The 23,403-nt window shown below is 40.2% G+C and overlaps 2 protein-coding genes across 3 annotated transcripts in view; both read left to right on the top strand.

Moving 5' to 3' along the window:
• The window catches only part of tmem106a (transmembrane protein 106A), a 7,073-nt gene extending 860 nt beyond the window's left edge, over positions 1-6,213 (top strand). The window contains exons 2-8 of one of the 2 annotated variants that reach the window (XM_005913650.3): positions 515-678; positions 997-1,060; positions 1,202-1,355; positions 2,919-3,059; positions 3,153-3,196; positions 3,319-3,372; positions 5,770-6,213. In XM_005913650.3, coding sequence (XP_005913712.1) covers positions 522-678; positions 997-1,060; positions 1,202-1,355; positions 2,919-3,059; positions 3,153-3,196; positions 3,319-3,372; positions 5,770-5,881 — 726 coding nt within the window. In that variant the 5' untranslated portion in view covers positions 515-521 and the 3' untranslated portion in view covers positions 5,882-6,213. The remainder of the gene's footprint in view (positions 1-514; positions 679-996; positions 1,061-1,201; positions 1,356-2,918; positions 3,060-3,152; positions 3,197-3,318; positions 3,373-5,769) is intronic. The other variant, XM_005913651.3, reaches the window with a different exon arrangement.
• Positions 6,214-8,312: 2,099 nt separating this feature from the next.
• Positions 8,313-11,215, top strand: arl4d (ADP-ribosylation factor-like 4D). Its single transcript, XM_005913652.3, has 2 exons — positions 8,313-8,468; positions 9,410-11,215. Exon 2 carries the CDS (start codon positions 9,522-9,524, stop codon positions 10,125-10,127), a length of 606 nt encoding a protein of 201 aa, XP_005913714.1. The 5' UTR covers positions 8,313-8,468; positions 9,410-9,521; the 3' UTR covers positions 10,128-11,215.
• Positions 11,216-23,403: the final 12,188 nt, after the last annotated feature.

Raw genomic sequence — 23,403 nt, 5'->3', positions numbered from 1 at the left:
CTATCTATCTATCTATCTATCTATCTATCTATCTATCTATCTATCTATCTATCTATCTATCTATCTATCTATCTATCTATCTATCTATCTATCTATATGTTATGACTGTGTAGTGTCAGTCTTGACCACCATCTGTTTACTAGAGGCAACCAATCAGAGAAAGGTTAGTTGAAAGTTTGTTTTGTCATGTGAATTGAGGGTCTTCAGGAAGGCCTGGTATAATGATTTTGAACTTCAAAAGCTACTCTAGTACAAATGAGCATAAAAAGCATAGTTTAAAACGGAGACAGGAAACATAAAAGTAATTCAGGGAGGTTCTGATCACTCCCACACTGTAGATTCTGCTCACATCCTAACATGTATTGCAGTAATAAGCATCATTTATTGGTCATTTCAAGGTTTGTGAAGGAGGTGAGTAACAGCTGACTGGGCAACAGTCACTTCTGTTTACTGCAAGTTATAAACTGTGGTTTTTGCCCTTTTAACATGCTCTTTACTGGATGTTTTCTTTCAGGAGTGCTATGGTGGCACAGCAGCAAAATAAAGGAGATCCTGATGTAACAAAAAAGATGGAGAAGGTGAAAGGAATGAAGCACTTTCCTCCATATGGTAGCATGGATGAAAACACAACAGGGGACAACTGCCCCACATGCCGTGGCACTGGCCGAATCCCCAGAGGTTGGCCTTTTTTTGTGAAGAAAACTCTGCTTTTATCTGTCTTTACTGTCAATTTTCCACTGTTTTAACTGGAGTTTTAAGGCTTTGACATCATTGTCTGCTGAATGCTTCCCATGCATGACAAAAACTAGAGGAACCAGTCGTGAAAAAATGACACGGTGTTTACTTCTTCTTCTCCAAATTACTTTCATTTCACATTTAATAGCAAGTTGACTGAAGGAGTCTTAAAAACATGGCTATGTGCTGGTGTCAGCTAAGATACTTTCACATCATTTCTGTGGTAAGAACAAAACCTTTATTTCCATCTTGTACTGGCAGGACAAGAAGACCAGCTCGTTGCCGTCATACCGTGTAATGATGTAAGGCTGAAACCCAGACGCACGTAAGGAGTATAGCAGTACATGAATGTGTGTGTGTGAGGGGTGCTTTTACAGTTTTGAACAAGCGAGTTAGAAATATTTTTGTGTTTATGGTTTGCACTGTTGCTCTATTTAAAATGTAATTTTGCATATCCCTGTTTCAGGAAGCTGCATGTCTGCATCTCCATGGGCCTGTGTCTCCTTATTTGCTGTCTGATCCTCTTTTTCCTCTTCCCACGGAGTGTCACCCTCACCCCAGTGTCTGTACAATCAGTCACAGTATACTTCATCCCAGATGAAGTTAAAATGGACGTCACAGTAAGTAATTTGAAAATCACTCTGCTCATCAGTAGTTTTGGTGTTACAGTAACCAAAAAACTTCCCCAAAAAACACTGTATGCAGCCAAACATCTGGGCAGCACTTAATGTTTCTAGGTGGGCATTAGCATCCCAGTTATGAGGCTAATCAGAGATAGTCCGATAATTCAAATGATGACTGGCTTGATCACCGTTTTTGAGATACCACAAAGTCAGTTTAGTTAAATTTTAAATATGGGCATGTGAAAAAACAATGTTTTCACAGGACACTGTGCAGTTTTGGCAGTTTGCAGCCCTGGAGCAGTGCTACAATCTACAATCATTCCAGAAGTTTATTTCCCAGCAAATTCATCACATTTGACTGTGCAATGCTAACAGGAATTGCCAAAAAAATCCAAGAGCTAAATCTCAGACTCTATAGACTGCAGTTAGCATGTTAAATATTAAAGTTCATGACAGTAAATTAGAAAAATATGAGTTGTTCCCAGGAGAAAACCTATTCTCTGTGACCAGAACATGGCAACATGTCTTGAGTTAAGATTTAAGACTCCTAGAACAATGTCCTTTGGCTAGATGCACAACTTGGGCCAAATTCAGTCCCACAACAAGACAATTATCGCAAACACACCAGCAGATCTACAGCAGAATAGTCAGGCCTAGTCAAAGTCCTCAACCTGACTGAAATGTTGTGGGAGGAGCTTAAGAGAGCTGAGCATAAACAAATGCCTTCAAACCTCAATGAACTGAATAGAAAATGTAAGTTGGGGTTTGTGAATATCTGCCCAGCTTAATTAAGTGTAACTAGTAAACTACAGTATATATATGCTTGTCTGCTTTGATGACAGACTTCCTCCTATTACTGTGGATTTGTCATGCAGTGTCTCTGCCCTCTTTTACCCACATCTCTGCAAATCTGTGGACAAAGGAAGGAGGTGACCTCTGAACCTTCTGCCGTGATAAACATTAGGCAACTGGATTTTGAGAGTCAATAAATATCTGAAAATGACTCACCTTTGTAACATGTTTTAAAATAACATGAACGTCAAGTTCTAACTGATGACTCATGTATGTCCTGCAGACGTTGCTTCCCATTATAGCTGTTGCACCATCGGTTGCATTAGACTATGGCTACAGGAGCTATGCTAAACCCTGCTTGGCTCTAAGCATGCTTTTTTTTAATCTCTGAAAATGGACATTAGAAAATGGGACTGACACTTTTGAAGTTGGGATTAATATTTCTGAATTCTTGGTGACCGATTCTATATAAAAATATGTAGAATTAGTTGGAAACAAGCAGCATAACATAACTAGTGTGTGTTAACAAGTGGAGGTCCCTCATACATAGTTGTAAAAGAGTTAAGCCATATTTTTACAATCACATTTTTTATTGCCTCTATCAAAACACTATCCACAAAGAAGCACTTGCGTTGCATTCACATGACAGATGGTGCAGTAGGTCACTGCCCCACTTAGATGGTGGGGCACTTAAAATTCCCAGACACTTTTTAATAATGCACAGGTGTGTCGGTTGCACTTGACTTGTGGATTTTTTTCCTTTTGCAGAATCTCATCAACATCACCAACACTAACTACTATTCAGTTCAGATTGTCGACTTCAGCATTCAGGCTGTGGTTGGTCAAACAGTCATGGGAAAAAACAAGATCACTAATATGACCGCAATCGAGCCCAGATCACTGAAATCTGTAAGCTTCAGACTGGATAACAGGTCCTGTTGATATCCAGCATTTGTCATGTGTTTAACATCTTATCTCTGTGTCCTCTGATATAATTTACAGAATGTAATTTCAGTTGGCCTGGATATTAAAGATGAAGGCATAGCGTAAGAAAGAAATCTTTGTTCTCAGCACATAACATCAAAAAACATCTCAAGATAAAAACGATTAGAGTCCATTGTTGTTGTTTAAATGTCTGACTTCAGCACAACTTGTTCATGTCTTTCAGCTCTTACTGCAAGTCAAGCAGCATCAAGATTCACACCTTATTTCTGGAGCTTCAGTAAGTGTCAACCTCTGTCAGCGGAAGAGGCAGAGACACTTTTGAGTTTTTTAAACCCACACTGTTAAAAGCTTCACTTTTCCGCTGTGCACAAAAACCACAACCACAAAATAATTTTTCTTCACAAAGCCAAAGTCGAATCTTTTAATCTGAAGGACATGAAAGGTCTTCCTGGAAGTCTAGTTTTTCCTTTGAAATTCAGTGAACTTGGAATTAAACCACAGGACAGTCACAGTGCTGCTATTGAGGAGCTGCTTTTTACCTTAAATGCGTTCGAGAGAAATGTGCTCATTCAGTGATTTCAGTGGCTCAGAACTTTGATGCTAACTGATGCTAATAGAGACAGGTAGCACAGTGGTGTGGTGGCAAGAATGTCCTATGTTTGAATCTACCGGCTAACCAGGACCTTTCTGTGTGGGGAGATTCGTGGGTTTAGGTTCATTTATGATTTGAAACTGGCGGTGGGTGTGAATGGTTGCGCGCTTGTCTGTTAGCTGTGTGAGAAAATGGTGAATTGTCCAGATGTGTACCTTATGATATTCTGGGGTGGGCTCCAGCCCCCTCGCGTACTACCCTGAGTTTCATAAATAGATGGACAGAATAAAGTTCAAATAGATTGTACTGACTACATGTACATGTTGTTTTTAAGTTGCTTAAAAAAAGGAACCAAACAGCATTCGTCACAGTCATGGTGATGGTCAGCAACAATATTCATGTAGGCATTTAAATGGTGCTCGATTGTTACCAAGGGGCCCAAAGTATAACAAGAAACTATCCTCTACACCACTGTGTTGACATAAGTCAGGATGGATCCATGCGTTCATCCTTTCATGTTGTTTACACCAAATTGTGACTCTACCACGTGAATGTAACAGCAGGAACCGAAACTCATCAGACCAGGCAATGTTTGTCCTCTGTGGTCCAATTTTGGTGGGAATGGTAGCCTCAGTTTCCTGTTCTCAGTTAAACTCCAGTGTGGATTGTGCCACACTGGGTAGCAGGGTAGCTCGGTAGCACACCTTTTGGGCTGCTGTGGTATCCCATCTGCTTCAATATGTGGTCTGTTGCACAGTCAGAGGTGCCTTCATGCACACCTTGGTTGATTTTAACGAATGATTTTGATTTTTCCAGTCTGACCATTTGTCTCTGACGTGTGGCAGTAAAAAGGCATTTTCATCTATAGAACTGCTGCTCACTTGATATTTTCTCATTTTTCAACCATTCTCTGTAAACCTTACAGATGTTCATTTAAAAAAAAAATCCTAGTAACATCTGGCTCCAACAAATATGCCACATTCAAAGCAATTTGTTCAGATGTTGGTGGCTCCGTAGTGTAGTGGTTTACAAATTCACCCGAGTAACAGATCCTCCGTTTAATCCTGGGAAGAGACAGAAATCCCTTTGGGGAGATTTGGCATAAAAAAGAAATCTGCCAACTTAAAACATATGGAGCTACCTGCTGTGTGAGAAGCCTTGTGAATAAGGGAGCATCTTAAAGCAGCTTTCTTCTATATTCTGATGCTCAATGTGAACTTCAGCAGGTCATCTTAACCATGTCCACATGCTTAAATGCTGCTGTGATATTGGGTCAAAGAGCAGTTGAACATTTGTACTTAAAAAAGTGGCTGATGAGTGTATTTTCGAGCATTTTTCAGTCCTCACCACTTCATAAGAACGAGAGCTATCCACAGGAATCACATTTTTGCTCAGCATTTGAGCATCAGTAACGTGCGATATATCGCAGTTTCAACAGCAAAACTGCACCAACTTAATGTCTGTGATGTACAGAAACAGACAAAAAGCATTGGTAATCTGGGTGATTTATCTGTTTTCTGATAATTCACTGCAGAAACCTTTGAAAAGTGAATGCAAAGGATCATGTCACTGTACGGGATAGGTGGCTGTTCAAAACAAGCTGCAGAAAATGAAAACTCTTCCTTTTATCTTCATTTTGGATCCTTCTGTGCAAAAATAATTTCTTATATAGTCCTATTTTGACACTCTGGATTTTGGTATTTTAATGAAGGCATGCCAAAGTTTGTGCCCTAGAAAAAGAATCAGCTGATTCTTAGGATGGTCAGGTGGGATTTTATTTCATCTTAGATTTGTTTGATTTGTTTGGAAAGACTCACGAGCTGGTTGCTAGCTTTGTCTGTCAGCTGTTTATTGCTGGCTACGCAGAGCACAGCGGGTTTATTGCAGCTCTTTTGGCTGATGTGGCTGAAAACAAAGCCAATGAGAGAATCAGTTTGGATGTAACAGCTAAAAGACACTAAAATGCTCCTAGAGTTGAAGGGAACGCCCATCAATAAACCCAGAATTATAACGAAGTCAAAAAGAATTAGCACAGACGTGAAATATGAAAATGTAACAAAGCTGTTTTTTTTCTTTTTTCAGAATGACAATGAATATTTCGTATCTCTCGCACACGGAGCAGCTGTCCGTGGAGACCTTTGAGTATATTGACTGTGGCACCAATTCAACAATTCCACATCCTGTGAGAATATGACTTCAGTGTACTGAATCTGCAGTTTATACACGATAACTGCTCTCTTTTGTGTTAACACATAATAAGACTTTAAATTAATCACTACAGTGTTATAATGTAAAAATATTGACGCTTCAAACATGCATGTGTGTAAAATGCACAAAGAAGTTGCAGAGCATTGTGCGAAATGAGCACAATTTGTGAAATGTAAAAATTATTTTGAAGTCATACCAATTTTAAATTGTCTTTAAATTTGTGTGTGTGCACGCGAACACGTGTTTACTACTGTGTTGACCATAGATCTCCTTATTGTTTGTCATTTGCACTTTATTAAACTGTAAAGGTTAATGTTACATATTATATGTTTTCATTTTTTCCCTCATTCATTGCTTCTTCATGATATTTTATACACTAAAAGGGTGTGAGCAGGTTGTCTTGAGGTCAGCTTTCCATTGTCACACTATAGTGCATATTTATATAGCTAACTTAAAAATTTTAATACAGAAAAATATGCAGGTAAAATGTTTAATTTCTAAACTTAGAAGCATAAACCAAAGTTACAATCTCGTTTTAAGGTCTTGTGTGATAGTCCTTGGACAGTCATGTGACAGTCACATGGCTCTGTGCAGTCCTGTGAAACCTTTACTGCTTTGATAGGAACTGAGAGGGAAGCAGTAGCAGCTGGGTGCTGCTAATCAAATGCATTTGACTAACTGATCATCAGCAAGGGTGACCAGCTTCATAAAAGAAGACGTTTTGGCTGTTTTCTGGTCTGAAGCAATCAGGTGTGTGTTATCACAATGGCACTAAGGAAAGACAATTGTTGCTGCCTACAAACCTGGAGAGAATTATAAGGTCAGTCCATCATTCTACAGTGAGAAAGATTATTCATAAGTGGAAAACACTGAAGACAACTGAAAATATTTCTAGGACTGGACATCCCAGGAAATTAACCCCAAGCTCAGACCGCGCAGCATTCAGAGAAACTGCAAAAGTGCCAAGAGCTACATCCCAGACTCAGCAGGGCTCAGTTAGCATGTTAAAAGTATGATAGTAAAATTAGACACATACTTATTAAGAATGTCCGGTCTGGAAGGGTTTCTAGAAGAAATTGATTTAAAAAACAACACTGCAGCACAGCTTAGGTTTGCAAAGTTACAGTTGAAGAAAACCACAAGACTTCAGGAACAATGTGCTTTTTACAGACGAGACCGAAGTGGAGATGTTTGGTTACAATTCAGAGTGCAGAGTTGAACCAAAACCAAACACAGCACATCGGCACAAAGATCTCATAACCACTGTCAGCACGGTGGTGGAGGGGTTATGTCTTGGGTTTGTTTTGCAGCCATTGGACCTGAGCACCATCAGTGAGTCCACCATGAACTTTTCTGTATACCAACATATTCTCGAGTCAAATGCGGGGTCATCTGCCCAAGCTACTGTATCACAGGGTGTACTTAGTTATTTACCCATCATTGTTATTTCATCTGCTGTTCTCCGAATCCTTTTGGTTTTAGTGAGTATGCTTTCTGTCATGTTTTAACTAGAGCTAATTAAAAAGTATAAATTGTCTAAATATGTACGATAAAAATATATGTTTTTTTCACTTTCCAAACCCAGTGTTCGCCCTACCTACAGTAAGTCACCAATACTTTTCTCCTGCTCTGTCATTGACTCTACACAAGGTGGACCCAAAGTATCATTGCAGAGTGATACTCTATAGGCACACACTTCACGCAGTAGTATGACATGCTAATATTATGGCACTTTGGGCACTCTGGAGTCTCTGTAAGTTAATGGTCTAACCTGAACCACTGCAAGTGTGAAAATTCCAGTAAAGCCAATAAATACTCAATTTTATTTTGTAACAGTACTGCTGTTACTGGGGTGGGGATCAGACCAATACATGTGAAGATATTTCTCGAGCTAGTTAACTAGCAAGTTGTTTGAAATCATTAATTTAACCAGGTTGTTCCACTGACCTCTTTTTTTCAAAAGAGAGCCATTAACAAGAGGCAGATTAAAAATATATAATACATGTAAAATGCATGCCCACAAATTCTGAAAAGCATATGCAAGACTTTTTGCAGACACACAAATGACCATTTCAAATGTTTTGGTTATGTTTAATGTGAGATTTACAGCAAACTTTGTCATCTGTTATCACACCCAGGAATTGAATTTTATTCACTCTATGTTCACAACCTCTTAAGACTAAAGGAACGTGGTCAAACTCACTTGTGTATTTGAAATTACACTTGTTCGTCTTGTGTAGATGTTTTATGAATGCATTTTCACTTGCTCACACTTGAAGAAAGAGTAACACTGGGGGGTGTTTTACTGTATTAATTTTTATATGCACGTTATTATGCATCAGTGTTTGCTGGTCATGACAGGCCGAATGCACGCAATTCACTGCTGCACCAGCAGGGGGCGCGGAGCAGCAACCCTCCAGGTGGCCGTGACGTCACCCGGGCTTAAGGTGCCGTGCGCTCGAGTCTCTCCGGAGCTTCTCAGTGCTGCTGGAGGAGAACACGAAGATCGCTTGTTGTGAACTATGGCCGTGTTTATCGCTTGTGGATGATGATTTCACCGAACATCTAAAAAGGTAGGAAGGTTTTTAAATATGCAGAGGAAAGGTCAGGCTCGGTTTTCAATGCTGGGATTCGTGCAGGCTCTGCAAACTGCATGCATGTTTTATTTTCCTATCCTATCCAATCAATCCAATATATCAGGATTCCTACAAGCGCAATAGGTAGACAATGTTGAAGTTCTTAAATTTATTTGAGGTATATCGATCAGGATAAACACGTCGTCACATGAAGTAGATGGTGAGATTTCATGCAGGAGAGGGAGAAAACTGGAGAAAAAGGTGGATTATTCCTCATACACACACACAGACACACATATATACACACAGTCATACAACGAGGTTATAAAAACATCTGTCAATAAACATGACAGGGCAATGCTTGTGCAAGCTGAGTACAGCTGGATGAAAGTCTTTGCACACTGTATTATTATTATTATTTTTTTTTTTGGGGGGGGGTCAAAGTGAAAAATAAAAACAAAAAAACAAGATAAAACCTCCCCTTGTAAACATGTAATGGTTTTATTTAGTCCAAACAGCAGCTGTTTGATGGGTATCAGGATGTCAACAACAACCGGATTAGTGCAGCTGAAGCAGTCCTTATAGGCAGTCAGCAGAGAGACCCCCTGAATACATGTTATCCATCGGCTGCATTCAAATCAATCTGGCCCAGGAAAAACCCTTCAGGTTTAACAATCTTAAGAGGATTAACCCTTAGCAAATAAGAAACTACATTACCTCAGACACCAGCTAAATAATGTTTAGCTCTGTAATGTGGCACATTTATAGTTTGAAATCTAAAATTTCAAATTATGAAGACACACACACTGCTATTGTAAAGTAAGCATCTCGGTAGTAGCGAAACATTTTAAGTGCAGCTTGGTTTGCAAACATTCCTTAAACACCCATTGTCTTTTAATTAAATGTTAACCCAGCCTGTGTGTGTGTGTTTTGATAAGGCCTCCAGCACCATCTGATCTTGGACAGGGACCAAATGCCAATCCACTGAGAACGGATTAAAACAGGAATCTTTCACCTCACCTAAGTAGGTGTGAATTGCTGGCTGGAGTCATGGGGAACCAGCTGACTGATATCGCTCCCAGCACGCCGTTCCTGCCAAGCTTCCAGTGCCTACACGTGGTCATCATTGGCCTCGATTCGGCCGGAAAAACCTCTCTGCTCTACAGGCTCAAACTCAAGGAGTTTGTCAAAACAATCCCAACCAAGGGCTTCAACACAGAGAAGATCAAAGTGGCAGTTGGGGCATCTCGTGGAATAAACTTCCAGATTTGGGATGTGGGTGGGCAGGACAAGCTGCGTCCGCTCTGGAAGTCCTACACTCGCAGGACAGACGGGATGGTGTTTGTGGTGGACTCCACCGAGGTGGAGCGAATGGAGGAGGCCAAAGTGGAGCTCCATAAGATCACCCGCACGTCAGAGAATCAGGGAGTCCCGGTGCTAATTCTCGCCAACAAACAGGACCTGGACTCGGCCTTGTCTGTGAGCGAGGTGGAGAAGCTGCTCTCTGTTCATGAACTGAGCATGTACACGCTGTATCACGTGCAGAGCTGCAGCGCTGTGGACGGTCAGGGGCTCCAGCTGGGCTTGGAGAAACTCTATGAGATGATCCTGAAGAGGAAGAAGATGGTGAAGCACAACAGGAACAGGAAGAGATGAACTACCGGTTCACACTGTGGACTTTATACACCAGAGATTTATACACTGCTCAAATGCTTCCAGGCTTAATGGTCCTCTTTAATGGGAAAGCAATTTGTGCCAACAAAACAACAATTACACACGGCCTGAGGGTCCGGAGAAATGGATTTGCTCATAATAACTGAAACGGTATTGACATTGTTTTTGTTCTGCAGCTGTCCTTAGACAGCTTATAGATTTAAGGAAACCTTGAAGCAGTTAGTCCTCACTAAGTGCTTTTCTACACTTGTTTTAAAGAAGATTTCTGAGAAGACACTTGCCTGCTCACTTTAGGACTCACAGAGGGCCACATTCCCATTTGATGAAGAAGATTTACTTAAAATAACATTCTTATATTCCTCGAAAGGCTTGCACAGATTCTGTACCACTAAATTGCTGTTTTTCTTCCACAATGTACTGATCTTTTTTCAAAATATTTATTCAGTGTATATGTATTCGTACTGGACAGAGGCTCCTTTTTCTTTTTTGTAAATGAACAGCGTCCAGCGCTCACTTAGCACCAATGATATTTAGTTTAATTCCTAACAGATCCTAAGTGCATTCCCTTCATAGACACATATATATACAAATTTAGCTACCACTGTATAATTATACTGTTTTTACAAATTGTAATTTTTTCGTAAACTGAAGACTTAATAAACCTAGCACTGTACAGAACATACATTGCTATCTTTGTATTTTGAAGGTAGTTGATAGGAATGAGTTAAACTTTTTGGATTACATGGCACGCATAATCTCTCAGCTCTAAATTCACCTCAATATTGAGATTTTCTGGCCACTTCTACAGTGATATTTGAACATCATCTGTAGCCGTGACTTTAATGTCCAAGTGGATTCAATGATCGAATCAAAATATTGCAGATAACCTTGAAAAACACTCGGTGAAAACACATTTTATTGTAACTGATAATTAGATAAACTAATATTATTCATGGACAGCAATACAGACAGCAGATTTGGCATAGTTATCCATCATTAATCACTATTTGGCGTGACTGGACAGACAAGCATGCTTTGTTAACTATAATTAAACTGCAGCCATGACTGACTGTTGATGCATTTGTATGTATGAAAAATAAGTCCTGCTGATGTTTGCGCAACTTGGGAAACACTTGAGAAGTGTTTGGGAAAGAGGCTGGGAAGCCTTGATAAAGTTGTGGCCCCGGGGCCTGTGATATCTTAATATGCCTCTGCTACCTGCTGAGCACCAAACAGCACTAAGCACCTAAAGAAACATATTTCCCCCAGGACTTGGCAGACGGAGCTGAAAGACAGTGAATATTAAATTTCCTTTGTTGACACACACAAAAGAGAAAATACATCAACCAATGCATATTGATGCCAGAATAATTAATTTGCCAAAAATCTGCATTAGTCCCCCAAAATCTAGTATCAAACAAGCTTTAGTTAGTATTTCTTTACATCAAATATTTGCTACCTTAACAGATGATACCATTTCAGTGCTCTTACCAAAATAGGGGGGAGGATCTCCTCCTCTTCCCCTCCCCCACACAAGACCAAACAATCCGTTTAGTTGGATTTCCACCTACTGCTGACAGTTTAATTGCATCAATTAGTGGTGAGACGGCTCAGAGGTGAGCTGGTTGAGTTGTGCTGTTGATTTTGTGGTCATGTGGGGCTGGATCACCTGAGGCCATCTGTACAGCAGATGCTCTGTTGCACTCTTGCTGGAAGTCAACTGGACTGTAGCCATCCTGTCTTACTACTTATTTTAATGTTAGTCTCACATTTATGTGTTTAGTGACCCTGGGATGAAATAAAATAAATAATACCACTGATAAAAATGCATTTCAAAGAATGGCAAAAAATATCTGGCATCTTGAATCGAGTCAAAGGATACGTGAGCTTCTTCTCTCTTGCTGTCACAAATATGAGAAACCTGTTTTCATAAATCCAGGAGATAAATAAGAAAAACACAGAGACCTTTTCTTTTATTTAAATTTCACTATACTGGCATTTTAAGAGTTTTTGCACTCTGTTTCTGATGTGTCATCTAACAGTTCATCGTTACTGTAGCAAATATCAGAAATGTTCCATTGTACTTAATACTAGCTCTGATCACACACTGTATATAAAAGATAGGTGTTACCATTATGATGTCACCCGCTGCTTTCTAGACTCCGTATGCTGAAACCTCAGCATCACCATTTTGGCCACTGTCACCGATCCCAAAGATTTATATGAGAGGGTGGAGTGCTAAGTTTCCAGCTAATGTAGATGGTTTTTAATCACACAGTATTCCATATTATTTGTCAGATAATCTATTAAAAATGCCCCATAAGGCACCAACAGCAAAAATGCAGTGAAGAAGTTCAGTTTAATATCTCAAAGTAGTGGAAGGAAGGCCTAACGGACCCTGATTGGCTTCATCTACCTGTGTCAGGACACCTGCCAATTAAAGCAGTCGTGCTAATAACTCTAGTGTTCAGGTGGATGAGTTAGAAAAAAGCTATCAGTCATTATCCAAAAACATACCTTATACAAGCTGTTAACATACTTTATAATGTTCTATTGCAGGCCTCTTTAGCTAGTGAGTCTACAGGGTTTGACTCACATTTGCAGCTAGCCTTTGGTGGCCAGTAGTGGAAAAAAGTTTTTGGCACTTCAGAGTCGGCTTCATTTTCCCACTTGGTGTTAATCCTCTCTTAAGTTGCCATTCAGCTACGCGTGGGTGTGCTCCTGGCCTGTATTTGTCTTGCCTGACATGATGAGATAATGACTTGTTACCTATTCGCGTGCCGCCCGCTGAGTGTTCTTAAACGCTCAATGTCAAGCTGCACTTGCGTGCACTTAAGCACGTGCATGTCCATTATGACAAGAAACCTGCGCACCCACACGAGCACCCGTGCGCATCTTGACTTGTGTGACCTCACCGTCCCTATTATTCAAAACGGTGAGCTCATTAAAAGTTTCAAGGATGTGTTGCAGCATCATCCTGACACAGCAGCTGGTCGCTGAATAAATTTGCATCATAATGCGGTGTTTTCAACAGCTGAGACACATTCTGGGCATTTGGAGACATCAGTCAGCCAATGAAAAACAAACAGTATGTGGCTGAGCTTATCTCCTCAGATAAGCCATACAATGAGGCGATGGGAAACTGTTGTTGAAGCTAGGTTAAGAAGACAGGTGACAATCAGTAGGCAGCAGTATGGCTTCATGCCATAAAAGAGCAGATGGAGAAGTATAGAGAAGGTCGTACGGAGTTGCTGTTTTTGCGGATCTAGAGAAAGCATATGTGGACCTGTGGTACTGCACGAGAAAATCAGGATTGGCAGAGCAGTATGTGAGGGTCATGTAGGATTGCAAGACAGTGGTAAGGTGTGCAGTGGGAGTGACAGATGGATTCAAGGTCGGGGTAAGATTACATCAGGGATGGTCTCTGAGCCCCTTCTTGTTTGCAGTGGTGTTAGACAGGTTGACAGATTATGTCAGGCAGGAGTCTCCGTGGACTATGATGTTTTCAGATGACATCTGTAGTGAGAGTAGGGAGCAGGTGGAAGAGAGCCTGGAGAGGTGGAGGTATACATGGGAGAGAAGAGAAATGAAAGTGAGTAGAAACAAGACAGAATACATAATGTGTGTGAATGAAAGGAAGACGAGCGTAACAGTGATTTATGTGAGTAGAGCTGGTGAAGGGAGATGAGCTTAAATACCGGACAGTGCACAAAAGAAGTGAAGAAGGGAGCTCAGTCAGGGTGAAGTGGGCGGAGATGAGTGTCAGTGGTGATTTGTGACAGAAGGATAGCAGTGAAATAGAAGGTTTACAAGATCGCAATGAAACCTGCTGTGATGTGTGGTTTGGAGATGGTTTGGAAATGTAGTGAAGGAGGACATGCAGAGGACTGGTGTGACAGAGGACGCTAGGGGTAACGTGAGGTGAAGGATGACAGTCCACTGTGGCGATTGCTAAAGGGACCAGCTGAACAAAGAAGAGGAAAAACAGAAGACAACTATGACGCCAGTAAGGCACAATGCTGTCGTGCCCACAGTCTCCCGTACACCTAATGACTTCCATCCAGCGGTGGAAAAACCCAAGGGAGCTGGATGTGCATTGTCTTTGTTGCACAGTGGTTTTCTCTTGCATGTTTCTGTCACATGCTGTGCAGACTCCTTGTTACTCTCTGCCTTGCCTCCTCCTTTCTAGGGCATCCTGGTGGCTGACAAGAAACACACAAGAGAGGGAAGCCTGGGGATTATGTGTCAGGGCTTAATCTCACATAGGCAGGTGTATCCCTGGAACGGTGTGACATAAATCAAAGACAGGCACACCACTGGGCTTTGAAAACAATAAGCAAAGCTACAAATAACAAATTTTTCCTGTTCTCCTTAAAATTCACAATGCAATGACTGCAAGGAGGCACAGTCTTAAAAATATAAGCCAGAATATATTGGGTCTGTGAGTGAGGACTGGCATAGCAGCGCAGTGAACAGATAGATGACTATGCTAACATATTTGATGAATATCCTCAGTTATTACAACTGTGGATTGATGTAATGGTCTACAGAAGTTTGAATGAATTTCTGCTAAATTAAAATGAAATTATATCAAACAAAGCTGTTGCTGGGTCTCAGATTGTTTAGACAATGTTGTAAAACTTGTTAAAAACTACAGGCATATGGACATACAGGCTTTTTAAATCTTATTGAGGGGAAAGTCTCCAAAACTATACAGCAGATTTAGCTGAATTTGTCTTATGCTCATGTCCCACTAACTAGTAAAACTAAAATTAGAGGCTTGATAATAATCATGTGGATTCAATCCACGGGAGCTGCTAAGTGCATCAGTGAACATGTCCTTTTTTAGTTATTTATATATGGTATTATTATCTTTACGTGCCCTTTGTTTTTGTTTCATCAGCTCTTTCGAAGAGTTCATTGTTTTGGGAGTTTTGCATCTTCAGTCTTTTTACATCCTTTGCTTCTCTGCCCTCATTAATCTCACTTGTGTCCAATCAGTCCTTTTAGTCTTCTCTTGTCAATTATCAGTTCATTTTGACTTCAGTTTGACCTTGTGCTTTTTTAGATACTGGTTTTTTACATAAGCTCTTAACAGGTTTTAATAAAACTCGACTTCTCTTAGTTAACCTGTCTGTGGCGTCTGCATTTGGCTCATCTTTCCTGTGTATCAAAAAGCTGAGGAACAGAGGGGTGCATTATTAAGGCCTGCTAACTCAGTCAGGGGGAGGTGTCTTTCAGTGCTGGCTCTCCCAGTGGCCCCCCTGGCAAGACTGTGTTGGTAATAATTTTAATAAATGTGAACAGAAGAGAGAGGAAAACATCCAGCTGAAACATTAACTAAGTCACTTTGTATGTCCCTCATGATTTCCTATTGTCCCCTGCTGTCCACTGTGTCCCTGTACCCACAGGTGCCCTCAAACACACATAGACAGAAACAGAAGCTTGGTGGCACACCGTGTGCCACCCCGATATTTTTATTGGCCCTCATATGGTTACCCACATGACAATATTGTGGAAGCACCAGTTTTCACAGTTTCCTTTATTTGCTTTAAGTAGATTATCTGCTGAAGACATCTTTTCATATATGCAACTTGTTAAGCTTTGCCTTACTAACAGCACGAACACCTGCTCTAAAGTTACAGCAGCACAAACTGCATGGCGTACTCACTGGCATTTGCATGCATTTAGTTGGTGATGCAGAAAAACTCTTTTGCACTCCTGGAATTACAGCCACTAAAACACAGAGCAGATAATCAGATGTATTTGAAAGCCTTTCTTTTTTTACCAGCAACATCTATCTTTACAGTAGGAAGGTAAAATTAATTTCACTTTGTTCTGGAAACAAACTAAAATGATTTCCTTGTCTCCTTTATCAGGCTAATAACAAGACGTGAACATACTGAGTAACATTTAACGTTTAAATGTATGCAGTTTAAAGTTTCAGAGCTCTAATGTGCAGCTGTCATGTTAGAAATAGAAAACAGCACTGAGATTACACTTAGTGGGAAATATATGAATTTGAATTGATATATTTATTTTCCTGCTCAGCGCACTTGTGATGATTGAATCACGAGATTAGCAATTTTCTGCAATATTACCCATTTGTGCAGCCACAGTGTTGCATTTTAATGTTATATTTTTGTTCTTTATCAGTCTTTATCAGTAGGCGGAGCTCAGTTTATCCATTTTGTACAGAAGAAGAATCAAATAATGTGTCAAATGTTACCTTTTCATGCACGCACCCTCAGAGTTTGAAGAAGAAAGCCTGAGTTAACAAAGTGATAGCTGTTGTCTCTTTTAGGTTTTGTCAAGCCAGCTAATGCGAAGAAAGTCTAGTTATTCGTTCGGCACGAGTTAGCGCAGTGATCGACAGAGCACAGAGAACACGACACCAAAAGCTCTGACTTCAAGCTGAGCATGCTAACCCATTCATTTTGTTTCATAGTACACCCTTTAGGTGGAGACTATTTGCTTTATGTCTTATGTCAATATACGTAGCATCTAAATATTAGTCTATTTGCGCAATTAAATATTGTAAATTAATCAGTGCGCGCCACTTTCCCTTTAACCTAAGTGAGAACCAAAGCATTGCACTGACTGCTGAACCAACCAACCCACAGCTTGCATGACTAAATACAGAAACATGAAAAGCAAATTTCCATGAGTAAACTGGCGGATGTACGTAAACAGCCAACAGCATCAGTCATAAAACTTGCAAAAAAAATACAATCATCCCCATAAATAACAACAGACACGTAATGCTCTGCTACAGTCTCTTTATAGCCCCTTTGATGAAAAGCAGCAGGGTGCTGGGCACAAATCCAACGCTCTTAACATGTCCAACCAGGCCCTATAGACGTAATTTTCTCTCACCATGGCAACCCAAAGTCAGCAGTCACTAAAGGGTGACCCGAGAGGGCAGCGGTGGGGGTCAAATTGCTTTTTGTGGCTGGATGTCCAATCCAGCTGGGGTTATCGAGGGGGCAGGGAGATTAGAAAAAGAAGCTCGGATCAATAGAGGAATCCTGAGCTCATCGCCTCGTACTGTCTATTTCTCTGTTGCTTTCTTCTCTGGTCCTTTTTTCTAACTTTTCTCTCTCTGTATATATCTGAATTTACTCAGCATCAGTTTTAAATTTCTCAATAATCTCAGTGTTGTTTCCTCTTCACGCTCCTCTGCTCTGTATTTGCCTGTATTGATATCAATCACTATTGAAAATATCTCAAATTTCACTGCAACAGAGGCCTTTCCAGGAGATCGACCTTGATGACATTGCTGGGGCTGCAGGGGGAGGCTGGTGAAGGGGAGAGCTGGTTGTTTGTACGGGACACGGTGCAGAGTGAAGGTCTTTTGAGGGTTCAAATGAGACAGTGTTTGTGGGAGGGCTGGATTAGCTGCTTCAGCTTTTATTCCTGAAAGGTCGTAAAGCTGCCATTGGCCTCCTTTAGAGTCAAGGCTGTAGGCTGAATGGACGCGATGGGATTGCAAAGGAAAGTAAAGCCTGAAATCTTCTGCGCTTGGGGCTATAAATGAAGAAATAATTAACATCAAGGCTATATTTCTTGGTAGTGAATAAGACAATGTGACCACGGGAGGAGGTTCTGTGTTTGTGCCGCATCGCTTTTATCTCCGAGCTGAGCCTCTACGAAAACATGTGGTTCAAATCATCGCTTTTATTCCTCCATTGCTATCAGCTAAAAGGACAGAAATCAATTTATTGTGAATAAGCAGTATCACACCAGGGGTCAGGGAGCATTTATTCATGCTTATATGTGCTCTTGTTTCCCAGCAGGCTCAGAGCAAAGGATGATTTATTGCTCAAGGGAGCCGTGAGGAAATAATGGGCCTCGTATTCACTGCGAGTTAAACTTCATGGCCAAACTTTTCTATAACTTGTTCAGCTGCAGGACTGATATAAGAATGACTTCATGGATGATTTCATGCCTCCACACAGAGTCTCACAAGGTCAATTGCTTTTCAAGAACAGGCTCTCCAGGCTCATGAAGTGTTTCATTAAAAGAAGATGTGGCAAATCACACTGCTGTTGTGTTTTTGATTGTTTTTACACATACTTGATTACAGCTCAGTAATGCAGCTTTTAAGATATATTTTCTTTTATCTTAATGTGGCCGCAGTTAATCCCGTCTAGATTCCTCACTCTGCCACCCTGGGTCTACCCCTGATCCCACACTAGGATTATCCAAAGACCCATCTGGCACATGCCGGCTAGCGGGGTGTACATGAACAGTACCCAGCAGGCACCAAACACAAAGTTAGCTAATCCAGACTGTTCCTGCTTTTTAAGAGCAGACAGACCTCTGAGCTGTAACCCAGACTCTTGTGGAACAAACTTGCTGCGATGATCAAAGCTGGCTGTTTGTGTCGCGCTGGCAGTGGGTGGATCTGGGAATGTGCTGACATGGGATTTCTGTGGCTTGATTTAGGGTGATAGAATGATCTAATATGAGAGAAGAGGGATATAAAATTGTCACTATTAAATATGTACTCAGGGATCCAAGTGGTGACTCAGTGCAGCTGACTGATGAGCAGTGAGAGCTGTGAAAAACTGCTGTAAAAATACAAGAAATTTGCCAGTAATGTACCAGTTTTTTGTGAATACAGTTGCTTGTGCCATGTGGATGCTTTTGGGGAAAAATATTACAAAGAAGCTGGTGTACATTGGATCTAACAAGTAGTGACTGGGTGATCAAAGTGCAATTCCACCTTTTATAACTTTGTTCTATGAATAATCATACTAACTGGAATAGATCAAAACTATTCACATGAAAAAAGTGAGTTTTGATCCTCTATATGGTTACAACCTCCGATTCTCGATTTTAAAAAAAATCTTTTACCCGAGTGTCCTGGATACAGAAAGGCAGCATTAACCTAACTGTCCCTTAATAATAATAATAATAATAATAATAATAATAATAATAATAATAATAATAATAATAATAATAATAATAATAATGATAAGCTATTATTGATCCCATAGTTTGGCTGTATCAGAAAAAAGGTATTAAAGGGCTCAACAACAGACAGAAAATAAACACATTTAGACCTGCTGGTAAATATAGTACAGCTGATATTTCCATCAGAGCTAAAAGAAGTTAAACAGAGCACTCCGGTCAATGGAAACACGACTCCACATGAATCATTGTGTTGGATTATAGCTGCTTGATGTGCAAACAAACAGCATTTACTGCAGCTGATCTGTGCTGCTGCTGCCCTTTGTGGATTTAACCAACCTCAGTCTACAATATATAAGCAGATGTTACTATTTTCCAGCTTCTAGCCAGAATAAAACTATATATAAATATGTTTTTTTACGACAATGTTAGCTACTCAGTTTGGGAACCTCTAACATTTAAATATAGACAGTTTTACTACTTGGTGGGTTAAATCCTAAAATTAATAATTCATCTTTTGTCCACCGTTTTTTTTTTAAAGTTCTTTATAGATTTTTATTGCAATTTTATCATCAGCACCATTGATGTTTGGAGTAAGGGTCACTCAGGGATCATAGAAAACTACATACAATCACATTAAATTACATATTTTAGGCAGAAGAAGAGTTATATGACCACACACAGAGGCTGAAGCAGACTGCTTAGAAATCCGATAACTGCTGTTGTGATACCTTTGTGGTTGGGGGCTTTACATTTCATCAAAACAGCTGATTCAAAGAAAGCCTGGCTTTGTTAAACCTTCCACTTCCTGTTTTACTTTGGCTATTGCTTTCTTAGTGTGTTCCCTGTACTTCCTGTTGTTTTTCAGTTGATTCCTTGATTGTTTCTGCCTGTGTTGTATCTTCCCTCATTTGTGATTGCGTGTCCCACGCTAATTGTCTTCAACTGCGTCTCCTTGCTCAGTACTGTGAGTATATACAGGTCTTGTCAGAGAACCCAATGCATGTAATGTTTGAATTTCTTAATGTTTAGCTCTTTCTGAGCATTTGTTACCTTTTAAAATCTCCTCACTTGTCCTTTGTTTCGCTGTCTCTGAAAACAAAGTTATGACATATTTATCAAACAGGTAAATATATGACTCAGTACCTTTAGCTAGCAGACAGACTTTCTGTTTTAAAAATAAAACATTATATTGCCACTGTTAACTCTTTTATATTTTTTATCTGAAAAACAAAAACCAAGGGAAGAAATTTACCTCATCTAACTCATATTAAAGGGAGCTTGTACTTTGTAAAACCACAGCTGTGTCAGAAAGGATGACTCACTCCACTACAAACACAAACTGTATCTTTGAGGTCGTGCTATCTCTCCCCATGTGGGCTTTGTTGACTGTGTGTCCTCTCTGGGAGATCAAAATCAGAGCTCCATCAAGTGTGGGGACCCCGATGCCACGTTGGCTCTCCCGGTGATGCAGGAGCAGCTTGGGCTTTTGTTCAGAGCACGTGGGAGTGAGGCTACACGTGAACTGTGGGACTCATGGCAAAGCAAAAATGAACCTACTGGGTTGATAAAACCTTTTTTTCTTCCCCTCTCTCTCTGCTTGTGATGAAAAACCATGATTATAATCCAAGGACTGGTAGGTTATGTATGTCTGTTTCTAACCTCTCCGTGCTTCCTGTTCCTTTTTCAAGTAAAATATTTAATAATCTTTAAAATTTTATAAATGCCTGCTCCCAAACAAAATCTATCTGCATTTCAGATATGGAGAAAATGTAATCTCCCATCAGGAGACTGCACTGCTCAGTCTAAACTCAGGGTCCACTTATGTACTTGTTCTGCAGGGTTCAGCTCTTCTGTGGGGTCCACTACTGCAGACTCCGCTTGCTTTATTTCCTTGTTTGCAATATTTAGTTTTGGGACTTTGCCAAACTCGTAAACACGAGTTTGGCATTTGTGGTTTAAAATAAAAAGCCTTAATACTTAACCATCTGATTGATTGGCACAAAAACTGGCTGAGAAATTCATGTCCTTAATTGTAATAACTCTTAATTTTTCCTTTAATGCCAAAACATCATCAACAGGTCAAAATTCACTTTTTCTAGAACTTATTTTAGGATGAAATTTCTGCCTCCTTGTCTCCTCTATCATCCTGCTCTTGACCTGCAAATCCATGAAGGATGTTTCAAAACCTAAAATACACTTGGATGAGAGAGGAGGCTTGCTATAGTGGCTACACTTGAGGATACAGCAATTTCTGGCACATGTAAATGTTGTCTTTGCTGCCTGTACACAGCCATTAACTGGTGGGAATGAAAGGGCTGAATCTCTTTTGGATTTTTTTTAATGCAGCATGTGTCCTTTACTGTGGTGTTTTTACCTTCACCATATAAAAGAGGCGTGGCACACAGCTGGAATATACAAACTATGGTGGGAAGAGGACTCTTCATAAACTGTAAGTCAGGATTTCTGCCCTTCATGTTTGTTTCTCAAGCCTCTGTCCTTGCAGCATTTCTCTTTCTCGCATCTCTGGAGAAAAACACTAAGATGTACAGGGAGGAAATGAAAGAGAGACGAGAGGATAATCATCTTTCCTTTTGTCCTTGTTGTTATCATCTCCTCTCCTTGTCCTTATCCCCACCACCAACCTGTTTCATAATCAGTTTTTGCAATTAAAGGACTATCTTCAAACCAAATTAAGTGTAAATATACTATGTGTTTATATTGTATAAACTTATAAGAATCTACTAATGCTATCACACATTCTAGTTATGTGTAGAGTGGGCGAAAAAAGGCATTGTGATGAGAAGAACCCAGGAATCTTGACCAAAGTTGTGAGGGTGAATCCATGCGCATCAGATCTGGTATTTGGGGCTTGAGGCACCCATCATGGCCTTTTGTTCATCCCAACCATGCTGTGGTCTTCCACAAGCTATCACAGCTTTCCTTTTGTCACTTTTATGTGTGTTATTCTTTCAAAGATTTCCCCATTTGAGGGTCTCAAGTTGGCCAGACTCTCAGGTCATTGCTTCATGGTTGGGTAAAGGCTATGCAGTCGAGGTCAGCAATAAAATCCCAGTCTTCCACTAGCCATAACTACATGGGATAAACCAGCTATCACTGCTGATATGACAACCGAAGATGTGGTCACTGAATCACAACGCATAAAACGGGAATGAAATTTGTTTCTAATGCACAAAAAGCAGCTGGCCATAAAATGATGGGGCACATTTGCTCATCTTTTGGCCAGACCTGCACTTTTCCCCCCCCAGCCGAGGGGCCCTAGTTTGTATTAGATATGTACTGGAAGAGTGGGAAAATAATGGCTTCAAAGACTCTAAAATACAAGATTGATTTAACTCTGTAGCTCATATTTCTTTATTGCTCATATTGAGGTTCTATTAATAGTACTGTTAAAAGACAAGAGAGAAAAAAAATCAAGGTATTGACTTTCTTACTAAAAGTCTGAAAATTGGTACAACTGGCACATTTAATAATGGAAAAAGCAACTGGCTTAGCACCAAAGACTTGAGGTTGGTAGGAAAAATGGCTTCTATTTTGTTAATATCAATAATAAAGATTAAAAGGTAATAACCACATTATACAAAGACCCCTCTAAAGTTTTATGTTACAGAGTTTTTGGTTTAAATTTAAAGATTTTACAGACAAAGCCAGACCTGTTTCTATTTTAAGTTCAATAAAAAGGCAATTTATTCTGGCCCTGCTGACCTCCCGGAGTACTCCCCCAGGCTCCGGCTGGTGCACCTGTGTCTCATTATCACTCACCTGCTATATTTATGTGCACCTCACAGATTGTTGATCTAGTCATTGTGGTAAACTTGCTCTGGAGGCTTTACCTGAGCAAGTTTACCTTTTGCCAAGCTTTGAATTTACACCCTACCTGCTGTGTCCACCTTTGTCCTAGGAAACGTACCTACCTTGCCTGTGATTCTTTTTATCCACCTACTGAAACAAGCAACCCTGCATAACAAATATATAACCTGTGCCACTAAAATGAGAAACATGATGAGCTGTTTAGATAATAACTTGCCTGCTTTGGACTTGGGAAAAGTTGAAGTAGAACTCTTACAGAAGAAAAGTGGTTTACTAAGTTCTTACAATGCTCATTGAGAATCCTTGCCTTGTAAAACTTCCAACCTGTTGATCTTCTAGTCGAGCCTCCTGCCTGCGAGTTCTTGTGCCAACTAATGTGTTAAACATTTTCTAGTTTTTGTACGGTGGCCCTGAAAGGCCAAACAGACTGCAACTTAAGAAAACACCTGCAATAAGAAAAACGCTGCAAAAGCACACAAAACACAATGAAAATATGAAAAGCGACAACGGA

The sequence above is a fragment of the Haplochromis burtoni genome, unplaced genomic scaffold (genome assembly GCF_018398535.1).
Source record: "Haplochromis burtoni strain Fernald_Lab_line unplaced genomic scaffold, NCSU_Asbu1 Contig_6, whole genome shotgun sequence".
NCBI classification, from domain to species: Eukaryota; Metazoa; Chordata; class Actinopteri; order Cichliformes; family Cichlidae; genus Haplochromis; species Haplochromis burtoni.
Note: the sequence above shows the minus strand (reverse complement) of the source record. Positions and strands in the feature narration are given on the sequence as shown.